General features: G+C 47.8%; 1 protein-coding gene across 2 annotated transcripts in view; it reads right to left on the bottom strand.

Annotated features, from left to right (window-relative positions):
• The window catches only part of LOC138467526 (zinc finger protein 84-like), a 453354-nt gene that overhangs the window by 316638 nt on the left and 110453 nt on the right, over window positions 1-26263 (bottom strand). For both annotated transcript variants that reach the window (XM_069607629.1, XM_069607631.1), the window contains exon 2: window positions 12457-12583. In XM_069607629.1, the coding sequence (XP_069463730.1) occupies window positions 12457-12583 (127 nt within the window). The remainder of the gene's footprint in view (window positions 1-12456; window positions 12584-26263) is intronic.

Here is a 26263-nt window from a genome sequence, read left to right as displayed (position 1 = left end):
TCATCCTCGTTCTCTACATGACAAGTGTTCTCCTTTCAATCCACTTGTCTCAGTGGATTGGTTACTTTTGCTCAAAGAGCCATTTTCTTTTTTTCCTGAAGAATAGCATCCCTCAGCCTCTTCTTCAGCACACTCTTCATACTTGACAAGTTTTGGTAGTCCCATGTATGCCATTATGTTTACTGCTAAAGGGAATTTCTCACAGGAACACGATTCGGTTTCCCCAACGAGGTAGTCTCTTCCGATGAGGTCCCACTTGCCTTGACCCCTAGGGAGGTTGTTGCGGGCCAGACTCGCCTTCCTAGCCGCACACGGGTGGGGGGGCCCTCTTGGGGAGAAGGGACGAATTCCCTCAGCTTGTCATAGACCCAATAGAATACCTTTGGGCCTTGAACATGTCATTGGAAGTATTGTTACAAGAAACATGGTATACTGTTAAAGTGTTTCTTAGAGGGGTGTGTATCTCAGTTAAACTCAAGGGTTTCAGGGCATCCGACTGTACAATTGACTATAATAGCAAACTTGCACAGATGCATGAAAAGGAGGGAACTCAAACGTTTGCACCTAATGGATTAGGCAAGAGTGGAATTAAATGGAAACACTATTAATAAAACAGAGACGCTCTTTTCAAAGGGGGAGCAAATTCCCTTTTGAAGCGGGATATAGACTAACTAGGCAAATGGCAATTTCACTGAGGGGACACCGGGAAGCTAATGTATTCAACCAAATTAAGAAAGCCAACGGGTCGCTAACCACAGAAGGCTTGGATATTAACCCGTTTGTGTAATTTTTATCGGGATCTGTAATGTTAACAAAGACTAAAAATGATCTGTGCTAGGCAACCCTTTCTAAAAACAGTACTGCTAATTAAAGTGATGCCGGGGGAATTGGATTTCCTAAAGAAAGACTTAATGGAAGAGGAACTAGCAGCAATATTGTCTCTTGCTAAAGTGAAGGTGAGGGACCCAAATGTACCCCCTATTTATCCATATAAAATATTAAAACAGGTTATAGCCCTGTGGAATTATGCTCAGGAGACAGGCGAATGCTGAAAAAATATTTATTTTCAGTAGCGAAAAGCAGTGGTTTTTTAAAGAAATAATCAAGTCCTTCCGGTTTGCTTCACCGGTGTCTTGGCCTTCCAGAGTATGCTGGTATTAATCCCAACTTGGTTCTATCTCGTGGTGTCCGGATAGGCTCACCACTCCGGTTCTCCCTCCTCTCTCTTCTCTGTATCCGTGGAATAAGAGCAACCCATCAGTTTGTTTTGGCGTGGTTTTATCACAACAGATGGTTTCAGGCCCCCACCAATCACAGAGCGCCCCGACTAGCCCCCTCCCCATTGGCTCTTGAGGTTTTATCCCGGCTCCCTTAAAGGTTGCCGTCCCGGCGTGTTGCCATTCTCGTCCCTGTTGTAGCAGTGGACGTTCGCGTCGGTCACGTGTCTGTGGCCGCGCTGAGTATGGGCGTGCCCGGATGCTTGGTGTTCTCCTACAGCTACGGTTAGCCCCGGGACTGCTCTGAGGAGTATGGTGGTGACGGGTCGGTCGTTTTCTCCCCGCATTTTGGAGCTGACGTGCGCACCGTTCACCCACATCCGGGTCGGCTCGAAAAACAGGTAAGTGAGCCGCGGCGCCGCCGTGGCTATTAGCAGCGGTAGCCCTTCCTGTTTTTGCAAGCAAAGGAATGGACGTGGTATGTTGGGTGGTCACGTCGTTAAGGATCCCGGCGTCTATGGAATAGGGTGTGCTTGATTCACGCTGCGGCTCTAGCCGAGGCGTATCCTCACACATCCCCCCCCCCCAAACCAAGGCCGATCGCCCAGGGAGAACACCTGGACAGATAGTCCACCACCAGCTGGAACCTGGCAGGTTTATGCAACGTGATGAAGTCGAAAGGTTGAAGGGAGAGAAACCAGCGGAGGACCCTCTGGTTAGTGTCCTTATGTTGTGCCAACCATTCCAGGGGGGAATGGTCGGTGTATAACGTGAACCGGCGACCCAGCAGATAGTACCGGAGTGAGTCAACAGCCCATTTTATGGCTAAACTCCTTTTCAATGGTTGAGTATGCTGTTTCATAGGACAATAGCTTCCGACTGATGAAGCACACGGGTTGCAGGTCCCCTCCTTTATCTTTGCGAAAGTACGGCCCCAGACCCTGGTTTGAGGCGTCAGTTTGCAAAAAGAAATGTTTCTGGAAGTCCGGACAGCATAGGACTGGGTTTGACGTGATCCTTCGCTTCAGGTGAGCTATGGCATCCAGGGCACTTAGGTTGTTGGTTAGGTTAGGAATGCCCTTAAGCCTCAATGCGTCGGTCAAGGGGGCAGCTATCGAGGAGAAGTCGGGGATTAATCTCCTGTAATATCCGACTAATCCCAGGAATGCTCGTATTTGCCTCCCGTTGGTGTGAGTCGGTATATCGTGTATAGCCTGGGTTTTAGACAATTGAGGTTTTAGTATACCTCCACCCACAATATGTCCCACATATTTGGTTTCATGGGTCCCCATCGTAGTCTTTTTGGGGTTGATGTGTAACCCCGCCTTATGTAGATCAGCTACTACTAGTTCCAGATGGTCCAGATGTGTTTTCCAGGATTGACTGTACACCACAATGTCATCCAGGTAAGCAGCAGCATATCCATCATGTGGTCTCAATATGATATCCATCAATCTTTGGAACGTGGCGGGCACCCCATGGAGTCCAAAGGGTAGAACCTTGTATTGGTATAGACCTTGCGGGGTGGAGAAGACAGTTTTCTCCTTATCCTGGGATCGTAAGGGTATTTGCCAGTAGCCCTTGGTTAAGTCGAGCGTGCTTAAGAAATGGGCTGCTCCGAGGCCCTCTAAGAGTTCATCCATCCGAGGCATCGGATAGGCCTCATATCGGGACACCGTGTTTAATTGTCTATAGTCCATACAAAAACGGACTAAACCGTCTGGCTTGGGAACTAGCACTATGGGGGATGACCATACACTGATGGATGGCTCGATGATGTCCACCTGCAACATCTCATCCACCTCGGATTTGATGATATTCCGTCTGGCTTCAGGTATTCGGTATGGCCTAAGCCTCACGGGTGGTCCGGGGTTTGTTTTGATCTCATGTTCTAGCATATTGGTTCGCCCGGGTAAGGTGGAAAAGGCGTCGGCATAAGGAAATAGCCTGCTCTTGACGTCCGTCTTCATCTTGAGGGAAAGCGCGTCTCCCCAATTGACAGAATCCAGGGTATCAGGAACGGTGTTCAGGATCTCCTCCGATTCGGGTTCCTCGACACTCACAAAAGCGCCCAGAAGAGGCTTGTTCCATTTCTTCAAAAGATTGATGTGATAGACCTTTTCTGGGGTGGTCCGGTCAGATTGATGTACCCGATGGGTTACTGGGTTTAGTACATCAGTGATCTTGTAAGGCCCTCTCCATCTGGCCAACAATTTGTTGGCACTGGTAGGCAGGAGTACCAGTACCTGGTCTCCTGGCTTGAAGGTCCTCATCCGGCTCCCCTTATTGTAATTCTCCTCTTGGGTCGTTTGGGCATGACCAAGGTTGTCTTGGGCCAACGTGCGTAAGGCAGTCAGATGTTCCTTTAATTCCTCTGTGTATTCGGTTAAGGATATCTCTTCGGTGGTTTCGCACTCCTCCTTAACCAGATCTAGTATTGTCCGAGGTTGTCTCCCAAACGAGAGCTCGAAGGGGGAGAAACCGGTGGAAGACTGGGGGGTGTCTCTTAATACCATCAACACCAGAGGGATCACCCGATCCCAGTTTTTCCCGGTTGGTCCCATCACCCTTCTTAGCATTTTCTTAATCGTCTGGTTATAACGTTCTACCAGCCCATCAGTTTGGGGATACTGAGGTTCTCAATTGTTTGATCTGGAGCTGGCCACATATTTGTCGTAAGAGAGTCGACATAAAATTCGTACCTTGGTCCGTGATCATTTCCGAGGGTATCCCCACTCGGGCAAAAAACGGAATTAGTTGGTCGCATAATGCTTGGGCTGACATTCCCTTCAGGGGCAAAGCCTCCGGGTATCGGGTGGCATAGTCGACTAAGACCAATAAGTATTTATATCCCCTGCTGGTGGGTTCCAGGGGTCCAACTATATCCATGCCAATCCTCTGGAATGGGAACGCTATGAGGGGCATTTTCTGTAGCAGTGCCTTTGTGGGTAGGACCCCGCTAGTTAACTAGCAGGTGGGACAATTTTGACAAAATCGTGCTACCTCCCCATAAATACCGGGCCAGTAGAACCTCTTTAATAGGTTTTGTTGGGTCTTAAGAGAAGCCATGTGACCGCCACAGGGATGGTTGTGGGCTAGTTGTAGAACTATGATGCAGTGATTCTTTGGTAGCATCAATTGTTCCTTTATGGTGTCGTCGTCGTCGTCCTTATTCCTCCGGTATAAGACTATGTCGTAAAAGGAACCCTGGGCCTCTGGCTAGGTTGGGTTCCCCTTCTTGAGATGCCCTTTCCCGGGCCACTCGTAGGGTGGGGTCGGTTAGTGTCTCCCCACTAATGGTGTCTTCATTATCTTCTAACTGGCCTGGCACCATGCCATTCGGGTCCGCCTTTTCCGCCCTTGTAGGGATTCCCGGGAAACAGAGTCCGTCCCAGTAACATCGTGTTCGGGTGGAGTTTTCTTCTCTTCCTCTAGGTCCCTTAATGCCTGATTAGAGTTGGGGAGGTCGGACCCCATTACCACTGGGGCGGGAAGACAAGGTAGGACGGCAGCCCTCAAGGGAGTGGATGTTTTATTCAAGTCAATCACCACATCCTTCATCGGATAACACCTTACGTCCCCATGAATGCATCTAATAGGTACCGTTATGTTAGATAAGCTGGGAGTGTTACTCACGGTTGCTGATATGGCGGTCTGCCTGCTGCCGCTGTCCAGGAGAGCGCGTGATGGTCTGCCGTCGACTCGGATGTCCACCACATAGGGTCCTGGGATACCTTCCTCATCTACCGGGTTCAGGTAACTAATGTCCATTGGTTCGACTGGCCTTCTCCTGGGACAAAACCGGGCGATATTGCCCCATTCGTTGCAATCATAACATTGTGGTTGCTTATATCCAGGTGTCAACATCGGGGTCTTCTCCTCGACTCCTGGTCTCTTGTCCTCTGGCGGTCTCATCGGAGGATCTCGATCTTATGGGTAGGGCTCGGCTACCCCTAACCATATGGGGGGTCGGATATCGGGATGGCTATGCAGGCTGATACCCCTGTAGGCTGTAGACGGTGGTGACCTGCCTTCTGGTATGCCGACGCAATATCCACTGCTTCGCTTAGGGTGGGTCTATGGTGCTGCCTGACCCATCTCTGCATTTGTCCTGGCAGGGCTTCGATAAATTGTACCGGGATTATTTTGTTGAGCAGGGGTTGGTTAGCGGGGGTTGGAGCCAGTAGCCACTTCTCGACCAGGTCCTTTATTCTATAGTAAAGCTGGCGTGGGCTTTCCCCAGCCCTGAGTCTGGTCTCCCGTAGTTGGATCCTATAGGCTTCATCGTCCAGGCCTAAGCAATCTAGTACTGCAGTCTTAATTTCTCCAGCATGGGGTCTGGCATGGATTCACATGCTCATGAATATTCCCTGTCGTCAGGCCGGGAATCCTCGGTATAGAAAAAAATCAGTATCAGTTTCGTTTCTGATCTGTCTTTCTTAGTAGTAACCAATCACTGGTCTCTGGGTCATACTGCCCCAGCCAATGACTGCCCTCTCCCTAAGCCCCGCCTCTGGCAGCCATCCTCAGATTTGGTAGCACGTAAAGTGGCAGTATGACCAAGTGAAGAGCCGCAGAGGGGTAGGCGGGAGGGTTCACATGTGAATCCATGCTGGAGTACAACAGTTACAGGTAAGTAACTTGTTCCTTCTCCAGCATGGGGTCTGGCATGGATTCACATGCTCATGCATAAGAGAATACATAGCAGTACACACATGCACAACCACGGGAGGTGGCAACAGGCTCAACATTAAGCAATACAACAACTCAACATTAAGTAACTCTTACCTCGTCACCAGGCTCACCTTAGGCAAACAGGTTGCGCAGCACTGCTTGGCCGACCCTGGACTCCTCCCTGGAGTCCCGATCGACGCAGTAGAATCTTGTGAAGGTGTGCGTCAACCTCCACGTCGCAGCCCTGCAGATGTCCAGCAGGGGCACACCAGACAGGAACGCCGTGGTAGCAGCGATCGCTCTGGTCGAATGGGCTCTCGGACGACCGGGCAGCTGTCGGTTTGCCAACCGGTGACAGTCCATGATGCAGCCGGAGAGCCATCTGGAAATGGAAGTCTTCGAGAGAGCCTTCCCTTGATTCACAGTCCCAAAGTTCACAAACAGTTGTGACGTCTTCCGAAAACTCTTTGTGCGGTCCACGTAGAACTTCAGCGCTCTAGCTACATCCAGGGAGTGCAAAGTCCTCTCAACCGGCGACGAAGGCAACGGGAAGAAAACTGGCAACACCAAGGGCTTGTTGAGGTGGAAGTCAGACGGCACCTTGGGCATAAAGGATGGATGTGTCCTCAGCACCACCCTCGTGTCATGAAAAGTCAAGTATGGAGGCTTGCAAGATAGGGCCTGGATCTCTCCCACTCGTCGTGCGGAGGTGATGGCCACGAGGAAAGCTGTCTTCCATGACAGGAACTTCAAAGGCGCCAAATGCATAGGCTCGAATGGGGCCCCCATGAGCTTGGTCAGCACCACATTAAGCTCCCACGCCGGGGCAGGAGCCTTCACCAGCGGGAATGATCGGAATAGTCCCTTCATGAATTCTTTGACCAGGCGATGAGACCACAAGGACGCCCGTCCCGTCGTCCTGGTATATCGGGAGATTGCAGCCAGATGTATTTTGATGGAGGCACGAGCCAGTCCAGCTTTGGCCAGCGACAGTAGGTACGGCAGTACTTGAGGGGCCGTAATCCGCAGAGGGTTAATCTTATGTGCACAGCACCAGACAGAGAACCTCTTCCATTTATGCCCGTAGCACTTGAGAGTTGAGGACGCCTTGGCCTTTACAAGAACCTCTCTGCAGTCGGCCGGGATGTCGTACCCTCCAAACTCTAGTGCTGCAGGAGCCAGGCCTGCAAGTTCAGCGACTCCAGGTTGTGGTGATATAGGCCTATATGATGTGCACTCCATTGAGTCCTTACAGGGTTTCAGGAGCATGATTGCGATGGACTCCTGCATAGAGGGGGTTATGATGCCTGTATCTCGAAATGAGTTGAACAGCTCTGTCATCGGGGCCAGGAGAAGGGGACGAAAGAGTTTGTAGAACTTAGGCGGGAAGCCACCCGGGCCTGGGGCCCTAGGTTTCAGGGTTTTAAGCACTTCCTCAACCGTGATGGGGGCCTCCAGGGAGGATCTGTCTGCTTCCGAGAGGTGCAGGAGTCTGGCACCTGCTAGGAGTTGTTCCTGTGGGCGAGGGCAAGAAGTCAGTGTGTCGGCCAGCTGGGCTGCCGCTACCCTTAGCTTTGTCCCTTCTCCATAGAGTAGCGTGCTCTCCAGGCTCTTCAGAGCGACAAAGCGGCAAGTTCTGGCCAGCTTGTTTACCAGAAATCTGTTAGCCTTGTTGCCATTTACATAATAGCTCTGCTTTGTCCTAATCAAGGTCTGGGCAGTGTCCTCTACATAGTGCGCCTCTAGATTTGTGCGGGCCAGCCTCACAAGTTTGGCAGCTTTCAGTGACCATTTCTTCTTATGAATCGCCTTGGCCTCTGCTATCTCTTTCTCCACCTGGTCCTTCCTGGCAGCTCGTGTTTTCCTGTATGCGGATGCCTGGGCTATTAGTTCCCCCCTGATTACCGCTTTCATGGCTCCCCATCTTATTGCTGTAGAGGTGAGATCCGGCGGGTTTTCCTTAAAGTAGTTATGGATTGCCTTAGCTATGGTGTCCCGCACTGCCATGTAATGTAACATTGGCTCGTAGAGGGCCCAACGAAGTCTCTATGGGGGGTCCGGGTAATAGACCATGGCAGTCAATAGTATTGGGGCATGGTCAGACAGGACCCTTGTGCCGATCTCCACCTCATCGGTAAATGCCAAAAGTTGTGGGCTTGCCAGATCAGATCTATCTGGGATGAGGTGCGATGGACATGCAAAAAGGATGAAAAGTCTGCGATGTCCGGGTGGAGGATCCTCCAGGTGTCCACGATTCCTAGGGTCCTGAATAGGTGACAAAGGCTTAGTGCAATTTTGAAGTCTCTGGGTGTCGGGACGCCCAATTTGTCCAACAAGGGCTTGGGGAACCTGTTAAAGTCGCCCCCTATGACTACTTGGCCTTCGATGAATGGGACGAGGGATGACTCCAGGTCGACGAGGAAGGCTTCCTGGCCATCATTTTGTGCGTAGACGGCGATAAGCGTGCAGAGTTGGCCGTAGAGAGCACCCTTTACTGCCACGCGTATGCCGTTTGGGCTATGCAAGGTCCTTCGTTCCCTAAAGGAAGTGCCCTTCACCAATAGAATTGCTGTGGCACTCTTACTAATTCCCAGTGCCAGGTATTGTACTGGAAAGGCTTGTCATTGAAGCCTGGGAAAGTCTTCTGCAAGGAGATGCGTCTCCTGGAGGAACACGACTGAGGCCTGGAGGTCGTGCAGGCGCCGTAAGGTAGATTTGCGTTTTTGGGGGAGTTCAAGCCTCCGACGTTCAATGAAATGTAGCACAACCTGACATGTGACGGGGAGGCCCGCTGTCCTCCTTCAGCGATCAGGTGGGGGGGGGCCACCACGATGGGGTTGTCTTCCAGTTCCAGAACTGGTCAGGTGGCGTTCGCAGGACCGGAAGCCTTCAAAGTGGCAGGCGGGCTGACGTAGCTGCCAAACAGCTGAACTGCAGAAAGGAGCAGAGAGAATGTGCTCTGCGTTCTTTGTGAGGAACTGGGAGGCCGGCGTGTGCTAGGACGTGCCCGGCGAGTGAGCAGAGCATATGCGGTCTGGTTCCTGACTACTGAAGAGGTAAACAGGAGGAGTAAGAACCGTTTCTGGGGAAGACACGAAGCACCAGTGAGCGTCAGAGTCAGAGGACACGGAAGACTGGAGCGCTCCCATGGGACCGCAGGCTAGTAATTGTCCATAAGCACAAGTGAATGTAAACAATATTGAACGATGAACGGAATGGAAACTGTTACTTGATTAAGAACAAGTGATATTGAATACCAAACAAACATTTGGAAGTTAAACCGACATAGTGAATGTCAAATTGTATATCAGCAACAATGTGAACAGAACTAAAGCATGTGGCAAATTGAACAAACAATTGCGTATTCGAACTACAAGTGTGTGAAAGATTTATGAACTTGTAGCAAAGCAAAGACTGATACAGAAAAGTGTTACACTACCCAAAAAGAAAACCAAGTGTGGAAAACCCAAGGCTCAAAGCAGAAGCGCACCTGGGTGGGATAAAGAAACCTAAGGGTGAGACTTAGACCAAAGAGCTCTGTACTGTACTGCAAAGATCACAGACATCCTGAATCAAGCCAAGCAGAATGAATAATAGGGTTCCTGCTTGCGTGACCGGTGATGGGTGGACTGTGTAGTCTAATAACTGCACCTAGACCAGAGAGCCCTAAATGATGAACAGCAAAGGATATTGTAAGTAAGTCACTCAGAACTGTGAACTAACTGTTAAAGCAAGCCAGAAGTCAGATCAAGTGAACCTGTTTTCCTATATTGAACAATGAACAAGTGACATTAGAATATGTACTTATGTATCTTGGGAAAGGGAACCTTAGAATCAAAGGAACTGAGAAGTGTTGTCTTGGGGAAGGAAATCTCAAGATCTTTTTGTGTGAACTCTGTCATATTGAACTTGGGGAAGAGAACTTCAAGGTCTGGTTGAACATTGATGAGACAAACAGCTATTGGAACTGTACTGAGCCTGAAGGACTGAAGCAGAGAGCAGCTGAGACTACGTTTGAACATTATTTTTTGGTTAAGAAGAAACCCCACACCATGTTTATTTCTAGATGCGAGGACAAACATAGGTTTTGACACAGACAGCCTTTTGATTTGGACTTACAGACACAGACTTCCCTTCGTTTTCTTTAGGCAAGTGAAATCCCTATTTTAGTTATAGGACAAGTTATGCCCCACAAAATCCTAACATTTGAATAAGGTATTTGAAACTTGAGTTCTGTTGTCTGTGTTGTCTCTCTTCTTACCATGCCTGTCTGACCGTAGTCTTTCCTCGCCGCTATTTTTAATTTTGATTAGACCGCAAAACGTATACTTCGCAGGTATCCATGGTGGTATATGCATGAAAGATCACTCTTTAGAGTTGTGCCATGGTGGTCCACAGTGCAGTTATTTGAGTGCCTCATTAATCCACTTTCGGGCTATTTCTGGCCAATCTCTCGGCCAGTAGCTGCATCGATCTCAGGAGCCAACCCTGTTCCCACCTCCTAGTCCCCCACCTAGTAGCCTGCTCAGTAGTCAATGCCTTAACAAGCGCATGAATCAAACATATTGCACTCTGCGCCTACCAAACCAGTTACCTCTTCTCTCCACATCGTGGGCCCCTGCTGCTCTTCCAGCATGTCCCATGTTCCTCAGTGCGGAAATGCGATGCTGCACAGTCAGGTACCACATGAGTGAGGCTGGCATCGGCCATCAGTGGGCCAATACCCAGAACCACATGATCAGGGTGAGGTTTCTGAACGCTAGTGAACCACTCCTACACCATACACCATCCACTTATTAGTTCTTTGAATGGGAGGCTTGGTGAGGGTAAGCTGTTCAAACTCTATGACTGCCCCTGGTTGAATGTATTTCTTGGGTGCTGCGCTCTGTGCTGTTATTCACCCTGTTATGCAGAGCCCCAGTGGGTCGCTGCCATCTTGCGTGGGCTACACACTGCCCCTCCCCCTTTTACTCTATTTCTAATTCAATGCAATAATCCTATAACAGAATGCAGGTTACAAAACACAAAGAAAATATGAATAATATAGCATGCAGTAGATACGCCAATACATTTCCCCCTTCCAGTAAAAGAACTGCAGCCCAGGCAGGATCCTGCCTCAAAAAAAGTTAAGAGCAGGACTGTTAGAGAAGATTTCACATGTGGGCTAACTCTCTTCAAGTGTTCATCATGGTATTTACCATTTCACATCTCTTGATAGGAGTGCACTCTAATTCATATAGTAGAGGGTGGAGCAGAGGAAGATATTCTATTCCAAAGTCTGTTCAAGGGCACCTACAGTGGCATTCAGAATATCAGTATAACCCACAATACAAATGGCATCTACATTAAAATCTGCTTTAAAGACTTGCCTAATTGCTAGAGGCATTATGCTAATTTGCCTCATCAATTTCATCTCCTTCTAACCCTTGTCAGTCTACCATATAACTTTCCAGATCAACTCCCTTCCAAGAGACACCAGAAGCATTTGCCTTCCCCAAGTAATCAGCTGCTTTTCGCAAGGACAGAATCCTGCTCTGTTGCACTTTTCCTCACCCAAAGCCAAAATAAATTCTTAATGAGATCCCACAGAAATGCCTGGTCCTGTGTCGTAATATAAATGGCATTACATTAACTGCATAAGAACATATACATATAGTCTATGGAAGTTATGAGTTACCAAAATCCATATGATGTTTGGAATCCAGGTTTTCTATGTACAAAGTAGCTTTTCTATGCTCACATTTCTATATCAAGTCATGCACTTCACATATGAGAACACATGGTAACTGGCCTCCCTTACACATGGGGACAAAATGATAGGACTGTAGGAGTTGGGAGACAGCAGAATAAAGACAAAAAATCTACAAACCTAACATTGAGCAAAATAAAATAATTTTATAATTGTATTATCTTTGAAAAACAAAAATAACTTAACAGAATGTCAACATATTGTGACCCGGAGAGGATACCAAACGAAGTTCCACAACGATATGATGTGTGTACAATGAAAAACATTTTAAAATACCAATATATATTTATTTGATGTACACACTGTATGTGTTACTAAAAGCACATCAATTTGAAGCCCTGATGAAGAGCAGATTGCTTGAAACACGTGAAGGCTGTAATCCGTTTTTCGACATGAAAGAATGAATGATGATTATGATGAATATGCAATAATCTTGGTAATAAAGAGTACTGAAACATTAGGCAGAGGTCTGTTTCTCGACACTAAAGATTGATACGTGACGATTTATATGCAGAAATAGTGAAAACAGAGAATGCCGAAACACTGACATATTTATGAAGAATGTTATGCTCTCAGCAACACCACTGTTTGTAGTATGCAGGGCGCTGTATTCACAATAAGTTGTTTGATTTTGACACTTCAAATTTGATTACATATGTAATCCTCCCAAAAAGTCCAGGCAAAATTAATAAGAGGTGATTAAGCTTACAATTTTTACATATAAACCGGTTAGGAAATCAAAATTATTTCAGAAAATCCAGCATGTTATTCAGATCACGTGCTTCAAAAATCATACAACACACAGAGTAATGTTACCCAAAGAAAGCAAGGCCTGATGAATTTCCTTCATCACATTCTTGTAAAGTTCCCTCTGCCAATCGTGTAATAGCTTCCACTCTTCTTCAGAGAAATAGGCGGCAACATCTTGGAAGGTAACCGGTGCCTAAAACAAAAAGGTTTGTGATGATATTCTCAGCAATTTCAACAAAATGTGACACAATGAAGTCCAATTAAGTAAAATAGTGCTCCTTCACACAATCATGAAAGTCACCAAGAAGAATACTTCATCCATGGTACAAGGTCTACAGTGCTTCCTCAGCAGACCTCTGTGATCTTGAAATCAGTCTCATGTTCGGAGAGCATGTACTACAATCTATAATGGAAAATATATACATGCTCCCTCCGTTCCACAGAGAAATTCAAAGCCAATAAGCAATATTGTGCGCTTTGTGAGGAGGAAGGAATGTGACACGGACACAGGGGGTTCATGGTTTTGGCCATAAACTTTTATTGACAAAAGAAAAGGGGGTTGCGAAATGACCCTGTGACCCTAACCTAAGAGGTGTTTTCCAACCTCAAACAAAACTAAGGGTTTGTCAGATGTGTGATGAAACCGATGGAGTCATCACTGATTTCCCAGCGGTGACCTCCTCCCATAGGGCCAGCGGATGGCAGCTGCTACCTGATCCTGACCCTGCGGACGGCTATATGAGGGAGGATCACATGGGGAGGGGGTGTCAATCTCCATGTGAGACATGGCATCCCTCATTTTCTCTTGAAAATAGCCCTTCCTCCCTCCATTTCCTTCTCCCATGAAGAATAGGGAAATTACCCTCTCTCGTTCCACCCATCAATCATCCAGGACTCATTCATCATTTAAGACTACTGGAAATATTCATACAGTTTTCGGAATCAATTCTCAAAACTGGACTTCCTTTCCCAGAATGGCCAAAATACTCAGACGAGAAATCGAGCAATGCAGAGCGAAGGAGGCCACAAACCCAGTCACTACTCTAGTGGTTGCTTGCATACACCTGTGTGGGAAAGTTTAAAAGGGAAGTGAAGCAGGGAATCAATGTCTGCTGCTTTCAGGAAAGAGCTGCGTCTCTCCATGAGGTTGAAGAAACTGAAAGGCAATTACCGGCGCAGTGGAGTCAGATGGCTCACCAACGAAGGAGGAAGAGGCTTCTGTGCAAGGGCACGTTGCGGAACGCCAGGAGTGGGCGAGAGACTCCTGGGCATTCGTAGGTGACAGAGAGCAGCCCTTTACTTACCGGAGCCCCGAATGAAGCAGCTGTGTTAAGTTGAAGCCGTGAGAGATGAAGAAACCAAGCGGAAGCGGTCGTGAAACAAAAGCAGATGGAAACACTTCTGCAGTTGACCAAGGTAGAATTCAGGAACTCCAACAAGAGCTGGTGAGTCCACCAACAGGCAGCAGAGACCTCAGTACATGTCAGCAGTGATGCTGAAAACAAGTAATTAAACCGCAAGCAAACGAGAAAGAGTGAATGAACTTAATGTTGAAAGGGGAATTAAGCTACAAATCAAATCCTTACAAGGAGGTTCATATATATCGTGCAAGTAAAGGGCAAATCCGGACAGGATAATATATCCTGAGGACAGATTGACAAACAAAGTATATGTGCAACTTTGGGGGAGGGCAGAGACCCTGTGTGAATGCAAGTGTGTGAACACAAGAAGCCTTGGCAAGAGAGTATACAAGGCAATCACAAGTGTTTGAAAACTAGAAGCCCTGGCAGGGGAGTTTACCAGCCAACAATAACTGTGTGAAATAAAGAAAAAAATACGCATTTTTTAAACTGTGTGAAATAAAGAGGTACTGAGAAGAAACATCAGGACTAGAAAAGGGATTGTGTGAACCAAGAGAGAAGAAGCAAAACCCTGGCAGAAAAGCATACCAGGTGTTCTGAAAGAGAAAATTACAAAGTCAGACAAGTTTGTACGTCAATATCGTTGTGGGCCAAGAAAGGCACAAGGAACTGTTGTATGTGAAACCTCGGAGAATAAAGAGCAATCCAGAGGAAGGAAACCACCCGCTGGAGCAAGGACCTTTATCCTTGAAGAACTTGTGTTGGATCCATTTATTATTCTTGTGTGAACACTTCTCTAAACCTCCTTACTTTAAAGACGTTTCCCGTTTCACCTTAGAGTTAAGTTTTAGAGTGTGGGTCAGAAAGAAACTTTGGACACAGAATAATTTTGTTTTGGACATTCAGACACAGACAGATCCTAAGTTTTGGTTTAAGTAAGACAATTCCTCTTAGAACAGGGTCAGAGAGGCATTTTCCAAACCCCCTTTATTTTTAATAAAAGTCTTTGTCCAAAATCATGGCTAACTTGTGTCAGAGTTTCATGCCAGAATGTCCAGATGTCAGAATGTCCAAAGCAACACATTTGCCTGTTCTACTCTCCTGCCAGGGCTTTCTTATCTGAACACTGAGAAACCTGACGGTATTCTCCTACCTACTCCCTCAGGATATTCCATTCAGGTGAACAGGGAAGGGTCATCGCTTTTGGATCCCGACCTTGGGGGTGGAGAAGCGAGGGAGAGTCACCCGAGTGGAGGGTCGCAAGGGATTGGGAGGGGGATACCCAAGGGCGAGACATGGTATTCCCCCATTCCCAGTAATACCCCAACCCATGCTCCCTCAACCTTCATGAGGTATTTTCAATCTCACCCCATCTCCCCCTCCCCATTTCCAACAAATAATGAGATGAGGAGGAGGCAACTAAGATCAGTGACGATCACCCATAGAAACATGGGGAAAGTAAGGGAAACCTACAATAGAAAGAACTCAAGTTGTCAGAGGCAGGATCAGGTATTTAATAATGACCACTCACACCTGACTCCACTTGACTCTTTTTCCAACTATAAAAGGTGTGGTTTGTCACAAGGAGAGCGAGCTGGGGATGATTTCCGAATTGGAGAAGCAAGGGAGCAGAGAGCAGCAGGAGTTGAAGCAAGGAGGAGAACAGTGTGCCGCGATGCTGGCAGAGTGGTTCCGAGGGGCTGCAGCATGGCTAGGGAGTGATACCTCCAAGGAGGCGCAGTAAGGCATCCTGTCTCCTGCTGTTGGTGTTCGGCGCAATGCTTGTTCCTTTGGGACATGTGCTGGGTGCAAGGGTATCTGAGGGGCAGTCGGCGAGACCCTGATCTCAACCTGTGCATCCAGAGGAACTTCTTGTTAAAGCAATGCTGCCCGGTGAGTGAGAAACTAGTGTGCGTTTGACTGAAGCGCAGCGGGAAAAAGACACTGTTTAAAGCGGCACGGAACAGAAAATGAGATGGTGTACAAAGGATAGAAAAGCGCAAGAAGAAAGCAGAATAAAAAACAGAAAAGGAGGAAGTTGCGCTAGCGGCGCGGATGAAAAGTAAAGTGAAAGAAAGACTGTTACAGAGTGAAAAGCGTGCACGGCAAAGAGTTGACAGGATGTCAAGTGTGCAGGAGGCACGAGAAAGAAAGACAGGTGGAAGAGTGCACGTTAAGGGGAAGGAAAGTACGTAAGGTGCGTAAGAGGCACGATAAGAAGGAAAAGAGAGGTGCAAGTGTGCGCAAGAAAGAAGTAAAGAAGAACAAGAAGGGGTGCAGGGAGCACCTGAAGGTGAAAGGTTTAGAAAAGAAACAAGGAATAAAAAGAGGGGTTACAGATCGGAGTGCTCACGCCTAGGAAGAGCAAAGAACCAGGTGCTTTAGAAAGTCTCTGATTGTAACCCACAAGTGAGAAGTGTGTGCAAGAACTATAAATATATTGAAAAGGCACAACCTGACAAGCTGAACTTGTGTTTTAAACAAAGAGGGCCCTAAACTCGGGGGAAGTAAACCATGAAAAGCATAAGAAAGTGAAATGCCTATTTATTTCTTGATATTGAAAGAAAAGAAAAGTACATCCTGACAAAACTGAATTTGTGTTGGCAACTGAACGGGGCCTGAGCTTGGGGAAGGGAACCATGAGAAGCCTAAGCCAAGTTGGAGTCTTGTTTCGTGGTATTGAAAGGATTGAAACTTGCAGAAGGGAACCCTGAGAAGTTTCAAAAGGAATTGTTACCTTTCTGTTGTGGTGTTTGGAACTTGAACAAATTGAAGCTTGGGGAAGGGTACCCCAAGGAACCAAAGACACAAAGTATTTGAGAACTTTGCAAGGGATCTGTGGAGAAGGTCTTACAAACTGCCCCTTTTGATTGAACTCATTTTTGTGACATTAACCAGATTACACCTGGTGAGAAGACCACCTGAAACCAATCTTGGATTCCTATTTTCTGTTGAACCACTGGTTTTCCTTTTTAACGACTTGCCATCACATTTGTGTAAAGAGTGAGGGCAAGAATAGGTTTAAACGCACAGACAGACTTTCCTTTTGGACTATTAGACATCGACTGACTTTAGAAACTTCTGTTGAGGGTACTATCCCTTTAGAGTTAGGGCCAATTAGCCATTACACCAACCCAGGAACCTTGGTAAATAAAGGTTTTGAAATTACCATCCTTGAGTCTGTGTCTCTCTTGATACCATGCCTGTCTCACATAGTGTCAGGGAGGGATGCAACTCAACTGAAACAAGTTGGGGGACCCGGAAATATGACAAGTTAAGCGATAGAGCCTGCATCCCCACAATGGCCACTAAAGGGTCTGTTGAATTTGATTTTTGTAGTAGCCGGACACGAACCATCCCGCCAAAAGAAAGACAGGTCATCCCTACTGATCTTGTTCTCATTCCACCTCCCAGAACATACATCAGGTTGGTACCCAAGTCAGGACAGGCGTGGGAATTTGCCATTGATGTCCTAGCTGGCGCGATTGACCCCAATTTTAGAATGTATGTGAAGGTACTACTCCATAACCATGGGGAAGAGGCCTTTCAGATCTAGGCAGGGTATCAAATAGGACAGGTAATACTGCAAAGAGTGATGTTGCCTATCCTTACAGAAGAGTTTGAGAAAGATGTCACTGAGAGGTGCTTTAGGCTTTTGGGGAGGCTGATGTATAACCCAGTTCTATCCAATTGCTGACCATCCGTGACAAAGGTTCTGACATACTTCCCGACTTGGCATTTGCTCTGTGGAGCAATCCATTACTTGCTGAAGCCTCCCTACAGTTCATACCAGAGTCGGATGGTCGGGAGGAGGGCCATTTCTCTTTTTAAATTAAGGACTCCTGTGCAGAGGGGATGTTACTTCTGGAGAGTTACCAAGAATACAGATAGTGGTTCCCCGAAGTCACAAACAGATGGTGCTTGAGTTCTCACACTCACATCTTACAGGAGGAAATTTAGATCAGGCTAAAACCCAGGATCACCTGTCAACAAGTTCTACTGGCCAGGAATACATGTCAACATGAAAAAGTTAATCCAAACTTGTGAAATATGTCAGTGTACCAGTACTCACTTACCACCACCACCCTTAAATCCATTACCCACCATCAAAATACAATTTTCGAGGATTGTAATGGACATCATTGGACCCCTTCGAAAAATCTAAGTTAGGGAACAAATCTGTGTTAGTGATTCTTGATTAGGCCACCCGATACCTGGAGGAATTTCCTCTACACAATAATACCACCCAGCAGATTCTCAAGCATTTACTTCCCTTCTTCTCTCCAGTGGGATTCCTTAAGTACATTTTAACATACCAGGGACCCACCTTTATGACTAAGCTCATGGGGGAAGTAAAAGAGTTTGTCATATAACCACCTTGAGCACCTCCGTTTACCATCCCAAAATGGACTGATTGGTTGGTTAAACAATTTAACAAGACCCTTAAGACCATTCTTAAGAAGCTGGTTGACGAGGACGGAACCAACTAGAATCAGATGATTCTGTGCGCTTTGTTTGCCATCAGAAAAACACCTCAAGCCTCCACGGGTTTCTCACCCTTCGAATTATTGTATGGGCGAAAAGCCAGAGATGGTTTAGATATGCTTTGAGAAACATGTAGGAGAGGGAAGAAGTTCCAATATCACTGTCATCAGACAGTATCTTGACTAAAAGAACATAGGACAACTGTTCGAGCCCTGGAACAAGATCACCTTGGTAGAGCCCAAAGCCAAAAGAAAGCGTCTTTTGATAAGAAGGTGTCGCTTAGGTTTTTTCCATCAGGCAAAACATCCTTGCATTTCTCCCTACCTCAGATAACAAGCTTATTTCTAAATGACATGGGCCATATCAGGTATTGGACAAGACAGGTTATAGGATCACCCAACCAGACTGTCACCAGAAGACGCAAATCTACCATATAAATGTACAAAAACAGTGGAAGGAGAACACCTCAGAATCCAATATTACGGTATTATCTTGTACAATACCTGAAGAGCGGAATAATAATACTCTGATTCCCTCTGATATCACTGACACTCAACAACAGGATCTGCTTGAATTGCTAGAAAAATGTCCCTGATGTGTTCCATGAAGAGCCTGACAGGGTGAAAGGAATATACCATCACAGCCGCACTCCTGCAGGCAAGGAAGTACATCAAACTGCATCGACTACCTGAGGCCTGTAAAAATATTGTCATTCAAGGAGTATAGCAAATGCTTCAGGTCAACATAATTGAACCATCTATCAGTCCCTGGTCCTCCTCCATTGTACTAGTGGAAAAGCCAGATAGAAGTTGGAGGTTCTATATAGACTTCCAAAAGGTGAATAACATCTCAGCCTTCGACCCCTACCCAATGTCTCACATTGACGGTCTTATCGACAAATTGGGTAGTGCCGTCTATTTGCCACCCTACATTTAACCAAAAGTGTACTGGCAAGTCCCACTACATGGACCAGATAAAGAAAAGACTGCTTTTGCCACCCCGATTGATCTATACTAGTTTAAAGTCTTACCCTTCGTGTTGCATTGTGCACAGCAACTTTCCAAAAGGTTGATGGATAAGATTCTCTAACCTTATTCAGAATTTTGTGGGGTACACTGTCGACGACATTTTAATCCACAGTCCAACCTGGGAAGACCACTTGTACCATCGATACACTGCAATAAGAGCCTTACAAAAAGCCAGGTTAACAGCCAACCCAAGAAAGTGCAAGTTTTTTTTTTAAAACAATTTTTATTGTTTTTGTTAACACCACACCAACATTACAAACATTGAGGACATTTGCATATGAATTTTGCTTCATTATGTTCACTCGTTGTGCATCGCCGTCGTCCTCCTTCAGACCCCCTTAACTCAAGCCCATGCTTCAATGCCACTAGATTGCATATCTCTGTGCTGGTCTTCCTCAATAGTCCACCTCATGTCATCTTCACTAAGATCCGCCTGGGGGTTCCCACCATTGTGGCCACCAGTTGCCTCCACGCTATCAGGGGTCCCGCTTCTTCCTCCCCTCCTCTACTGATTGCTTCATACCAAGCTGCTGTTTCTGCATCTGCCCACTTCAGGAGGTCATCCCACTACATCTCTATTCTGGGCTGTTGGGCAGCCTTCCAGCCCATTGCGATTCTCCATTTGGCCAGGATGTAGGCCAGATCTTTCATCTTACTAATGTGCTTCATGTTGCGTGGTCTGGCAAAAACCCCCAGCATGCATGCCCAAACTGACTCCACCTCCAGTGCGATCCCCTTTTCAGCTAGGCGTAGCTTAACCTCTGTCCAGAATCTACCCACCTTTGGGCAAGCCCAAAACATGTGTATCAACCCAGCTTCCACCTCCCCGCACCGTGGGAATTTTTGTATTGCTGAGCTTCCAAACCTGCCACTCCTACTGGGGGTCATATATACCCTATGAGTGACGTATAACTGGATCTGCTGTAGCCTTGCGTTACGGGACACCTTCTTGTGATACCTTTTAACTCTATCCCATTGTCCATCCAGCATAGGTTCTCCCACCTCATCCTCCCAGTCTCGCCTCAGTTGGAGCACCTCCTTACCCACCCTAGTCATCAATAATTCGTATATGCGGGATATTTCGTGCCCACCGTCCAACATGTCATACATCGTCTCAATGACCATATCAGGTTGTTCCGATAGCACTTCCGCAGGCCACCTTTCCTGCACTCGTTTGAGGATTCTTGTATAGGTAATATATTGGCCTTTGTGCACCCCAGTACCTTCCATCAGCCTCTTGAAGTCTAGTGCCTCCCCCTCTTGCCATATATCACCGAGAATCGCAAGGCCCATTGGTTCCCAGTACCTGCAGATCCCTATTGTTATTTGCAAATCCTCCCCGCATAGCGCCACTAACGGCACCTGCAGGGAACAAGGGGTCGGGTTTCCCACCACCTGCCACGCTTTGTTCCATATTTCCCAGCCCAGTTTCAACAGTCTCGCCCTTCCTTGCAACTTAGATTTAGGAAACCATACCACCCCTCTTAAAAAAAGGGGGCGGTGTACTAGTACAATAGCCTGGTTTCAGCTGTCTCCACTTCGGACAACCATCTAGCCAGGTACTGGAGCTGCCCCGCCAGGTAGTATAGCTCGAAATTCGGTAGGTTTATACCCCCGCCCCTGTCACATGGGTTTTGTAGCTTCCATAGGGCCACCTTATTCCTGGAGTTGTGCCAAATAAAGCCCCTGCATAAGCTGTGGAGTTTCGCAAAAAAACGTTTGGGGAGCATGTATTGAATGTTCGTAAAAAAGTGCAGCAGTCTCGGCAGGACCACCATCTTTATCAGCGCCGCCCTACCCATCATGGCCAGGGGTAGTCTGGACCAAAACCCCATGCTATTTTTAATGCCAAATCAAAGAGGTGATGGCTGGAAGGTTTATACTGAATCTTAACCACTGGCGTTGCTCTGGGCAACCTTCCAGACCATCGTTCTTCACCTGCCAAGCCATTACAGAAGCGGAAAAACCATATGCAAATCAGGCTTGGTCCCACTTAAGGGGCAGTACAACCCGAATTGCTAGGTCACATCCCTTATGCACGAGACCACAAGCATCCCGAAACATGTTTGGGCCTTGTTGGACCTCATCAGTGAGGAGTAGCTTGGGTCTCTAGGCCCAGCAGGCACGGGACCCACATCTGGGCATACCCGTCCCACTTGGGGTGACAAAGCAAAAACAAAGAGGTGATGGCTACCACTGCCCTCTCCGTATTGTGCTTGTGTTCGTCCTCAGCCGTGTGCTATATGTCGATACCCAAGTATCGAAATGTCCTAGTCTGCCAGGGTATCGGCAGGACCGGTAGGTGCCTCTGCGGGGCCCTTCTGTATCTCCCTAAGGGGAACATGCTTGATTTCTTGGGGTTTACCGCTATGCCCGAGAGGGTGGCGTACCGTTCCATCACCTCCAGGACATATTGTAAGTTTTCTTCTGGGAAGCGCAGATATAGCAGGTTGTCATCCGCCTACAGTGATGTAAGGTGCGTTCTTCAATCTCCCCGTACTGTTGTCTGAGGCAGATTGCCAGTGGCTCTTGAGCACCTACTAAAATGCCACTGGTCTGAGATCATTGCGCCGGTTTTAACCCTGGCGATTGGGGAGCTGTATATCATTTTGACCCACCTCAGGTACCCCGGCCCCATTCTATATTCCTTCAGCTCTGCCAGCAACCACGGCCACCTCACAGAGTCGAAGGCCTTAATGGCATTCAACTAGACTATCGCCATTTCGCCTTGTTCCCCCTCTGTCTGCTCAATTATGTGGTGGAGTCTTCTGTGATTGTCCGTTATATTCCTGCCTGGAACGTACCCTGTTTGATCGGGGTGTACCAGTTTGCCAATAACACATTTGAGCCTATTTGCCAGCGTGGCTGTAAGGATTTTACTGTCTTGGTTGAGCATTGACAAGGGTCGGTATGATCCACAGTCCATGCTCAGATTGCCCGGTTTTAAGAGCAGAATTATCACTGCCTCCCTCAGAGACTCCGGCAGCCTCCCTCGTTCAAATGCCTCATGTAGCATGGCGAGCAGCGGGGGGAGTACCTCTTGCTTGTACATCTTGTAAAATTCACTTGGGAGCCCATCCGACCTTGGAGCCTTACACGTGGGTAGGTGCTGAATCACTGTCTCTAGTTCATCTAATGTGATTGGAGCGTCCTGGTCCTCCCGCTCGTGGTCGTTTAGCTTAGGCAATCCTATGTCTTCCAGTGTCTCCTGAGTCTCCTGCCCCATCTCCTCCTAATATCCTCATATAGGCGTCTATAGAATCTGAGAAACCCCTCATTGACTCCCTCTTGGGTATCCCAGGTCTGACCTTCTTCACCCTTTAACTCCCTGACCACTGGACGTGGTTTCGTTTTTGTATAGCCATGCAAGCAGCCTTCCCGGTTTATCTTCCCCCCGCATGTTGCCTCTCGATATATTTATTGTAGTTTAACTTACAGAGTCTGTCCCAGTGCTCCCTGCTAGTTTGTTGCAAGAGGTTCGCCTGTGCGGTATCCTCCTGTGAGGTGCTCCCCTTCTGTATTATTTCTTCCAGCTCCTTCTCGGACTCCTGTAACTCTCGCTCTACCCCCCTTGGAGCCCTCTAGACTTGGATATGGCTGCACCCCGTACTACCACTTTGAACGCCTCCCATAAGGTTCCCTCCGACTGCACGCTACCTGTATTAATGTCAAAATACTCAATAATTGCCTCCCTTAAGTCCTCACGGAATCCTGAATCCTGCAGGGCTTCAGCCCCAAGTTTCCATGTTGGGATTCTCGCCCTAGGCAGCTGATGCCTCCACTCCAACACCAGGGAGTGGGGGGGGGGGGGGGAGAGTGGTCCGAAAGTACTCTGGCCTTGTATTCCGAGCCTATCATTTCCCCTGCTATCTCCGAGGCCACAAACATGTAATCCAGTCTCGTGTATAGGTTGTGAGGGGCCACATAATGCGAGTACTGTCCGTCTCCTGGGTGCAGCTGTGTCCAAACATCTTCTAGCCCAAAGTCCCGCAGTAGGGCCTGTTGTGCCCATGCAGCTGGGGTATGTCTGTCTAGTTTATTGTCTGACCTATCAAATTTGGGGTGTAATGTGCAATTAAAATCCCCTCCCCAAATGATAGCGACGCCCACTAGGGGGCTAATTTTGCCATATAGGGCCCTGAAATAGGCCGCTGTGTCTTGGTTGGGGGCGTATGAGTTTATAATGCTCAAATCCCTATTTTCCAGCATCCCCCGCACCACTAACATTCTGCCGTCTGGGTCTGTCGTAGACTGAAGCATCTGAAATGATACATGGGGTGCCACCCATGGGACCACCCCCCTTGCGTAAGCTGAGTATGTGGCTCCCGTTGTGGACCCCCTCCACTTTCTCTTGACCAACTCCAGTTTATCCCTAGTAAGGTGGGTCTCCTGTAGTAATGCTATGTCCACTTTCAGCCTTCTCAGGTACATCATCACTTTATTCCCGGGAGACCTAGTGAGGGAGGTTCAAGACTCAGATGAGAGGAGGTCCCCAGAACAACAGGGACCGGAGTAACAGGTAGAGCACAGGAGAGCCCACCTGAAAGTAGAGCTGGAAACGTAGTGCGAGTTCCCAAAGGGCAATGGCGTAGAAGTCCAACAAAGTTCCAAGGGAAGATCCAAAGGCAGGTAAGGGACGGGCCGAGGTTCAGCAATGAGTAAACAGTTCCAAGCAAAGGTACAAATGGAAGATCCAAGGGAGTCCGGGTGCGTTATCCAAAGTCAAGGTAACCAGCAGAGTAAGTTCAAAACGTAGCGAGAGTCGAAAGACAGCTGAGAAGCGGTGAGCGCTTCGTGCCTCAAGCGTTATATACTGTGCGCTTCCGAGTCACGTGACGCCCTCCATCGTCACGTGGAAAACGCCGCTCTGAATCACGTGAGCGGATGAATGATCGATGCGGAAGGGTTCCGCCGCCCCTTCTGCTGTATGCTCTCCATGGCAACTGCCAATGCAGGAAGGGCTGTAACCGGGCACGTGCATTGTACCTGGTGCAGAGTTTTCGGTCCTTTGGGGTAACCACATCACGTGAGTCTCGAAACCTGAAGGGAGTAGTGTGGGACCCCGGGGAAGGTGTTGTGGAAGTGTTAGCAGTGTTCTGGTATGCAGAGGAACATCTAACAGCCGCTCAAATGATCACAACCATCAGGGACGACAACAACAACCTATTAGTGGGAGATGAACAAATCAACGCAAGATTCTCAGAATTCTAATGTGAACTGTACACAGCAACCAATACATAAACACCCCAGGCCCTTGACGCCTTTCTAGACACAGTGCCCATCCCTAGAATATTTGATAAGCTAGATGAATTAGATGCCCACATCACAGCCGCAGAAATAACCTGGGCGGTACCATCACTCTCCCACGGAAAGGCTGCTGGCCGCGACGGGATACCTGTTACGCTCACCTGGTATCCACGGGAACACCCTTATTCCCTGGTTGCCGGATTCACCATGGACCCTTCCCGATTCCAGATGGTGCCTTCTATGGAGGTCGGGCCTTGTTGTGATATCTGGCGGTCTCTGCGTCTTGCCTTCTGTGCAGGGGCGCATAGTTTTCTGCGGGTTTGAGTGACCGAGTTAACTTCACTGGTGCTAACCCATTCAAGTGTCTTTAAGGAGGCAAGTCTGGTTATAGCAGTCTTAAAATGTCCTGGCTTTCCTTTCTTGTGATTAATGTCTTTTCCTATTTATTCCCCCTTAGGTGCACTGAGGTTCGGTGGATGCGCAGCTCGGATCGGGCTCTTACCACGATGATGGACGCAGGAGCGCATGATGGATGGTAGGTTAAGCGCGAAGTGCAGCGCAGTAATGTCTTCTTTTACTAACCTGCATTCTTTATACCTTTTCAGGTTGCGATGGTCTTTCTGGGCGTTTGAAGATTTCCGGAGCGGAACTGGTCAAGAAATGCCCAGCCAGTTCTGGTGCGTGCGTGGTGTCCCGATGATGCTGCCGAATGGATGGAAGACCGCGAGCAGCAGGAAGACAGACAATCGACGGATGGAAAGTTGCAGGTAAGCAGAGACTGCTAATGATATTCTTTTGTCTCCTCTGCAGGTCCGCTGTTCAAGGATCGCCGGATTCTGGTCTCTGGACACGATGAGCGTCACGCTGCTGGCTGCAGAGTAACGCAAAGCACGTTCTGTAACTTGGGTGTGGTTTATATAGCCCTCTAGTAAACTAGTCCAGGTAAAGTAGTCTGGGCTACCACACCCAAAACACTTCACCGCACAGTTTGGTTCTAGGAACTAGGCTGTGTGGGTGCCTCCATGTTGGCTGCATGCCTCCAATGAAAAAGTAGTCCCTTCAAGAAAGTGTTCCAATCTGAACATGAGCCTGGCGCCAAAGGCGTCAGGACTGACTCCAGGAGAGTCCATAAGGATAGTGCAAGGCCCTTGGGGCCCCAAGTGAACTTTGAGTCTTAACCCTACCTGGCATGTGACCATGCCAGTGGGGTTTTTGGTCACGGGTCGTGACAATACCAATCGATTTATACAAAGGCATGGTCGAGGATATAGCTCTGAAACTTGAAGCAGTGTTCCAAGAAGCACTCACTCAGAACCAGCTCCTGAAAATCCATGCTAGCAGCCAATATTATAGTATTCCATAAGGGTGGGAGGGACCCAGAATCATGTGGCTCCTATAGGCCAATTTCATTAATAAACTTGGACGCAAAAATACTAGCGAAATGTCTAGCTCAAAGAATAGAAGGCACCCTACCGCAAATAATCTATAAAGACCAAACAGGCTTTATAAAGGGCCGATACTCAAGCAATAATATCTGCAGACTACTATACGTCATAGCGGGCAATAGGAATCACCAAGATGCCAATTTAGCAGTCGATGCAGAAAAGGCGCTTGATTAAGTGCAGTGGGAATTCATGTTCCACACCCTGCCCAGATACGGCTTCCCCCCGTGCCTAGTCCAACTAATCAAACTCCTGTACACTGGCCCAACTGCCTCAGTAGTCATCAATGGGGTGGCCTCTGCCGAATTCA

Source organism: Ambystoma mexicanum, chromosome 4q (genome assembly GCF_040938575.1).
Source record: "Ambystoma mexicanum isolate Mex_15411 chromosome 4q, UKY_AmexF1_1, whole genome shotgun sequence".
In the NCBI taxonomy this organism is placed as follows: domain Eukaryota; kingdom Metazoa; phylum Chordata; class Amphibia; order Caudata; family Ambystomatidae; genus Ambystoma; species Ambystoma mexicanum.
Note: the sequence above shows the minus strand (reverse complement) of the source record. Positions and strands in the feature narration are given on the sequence as shown.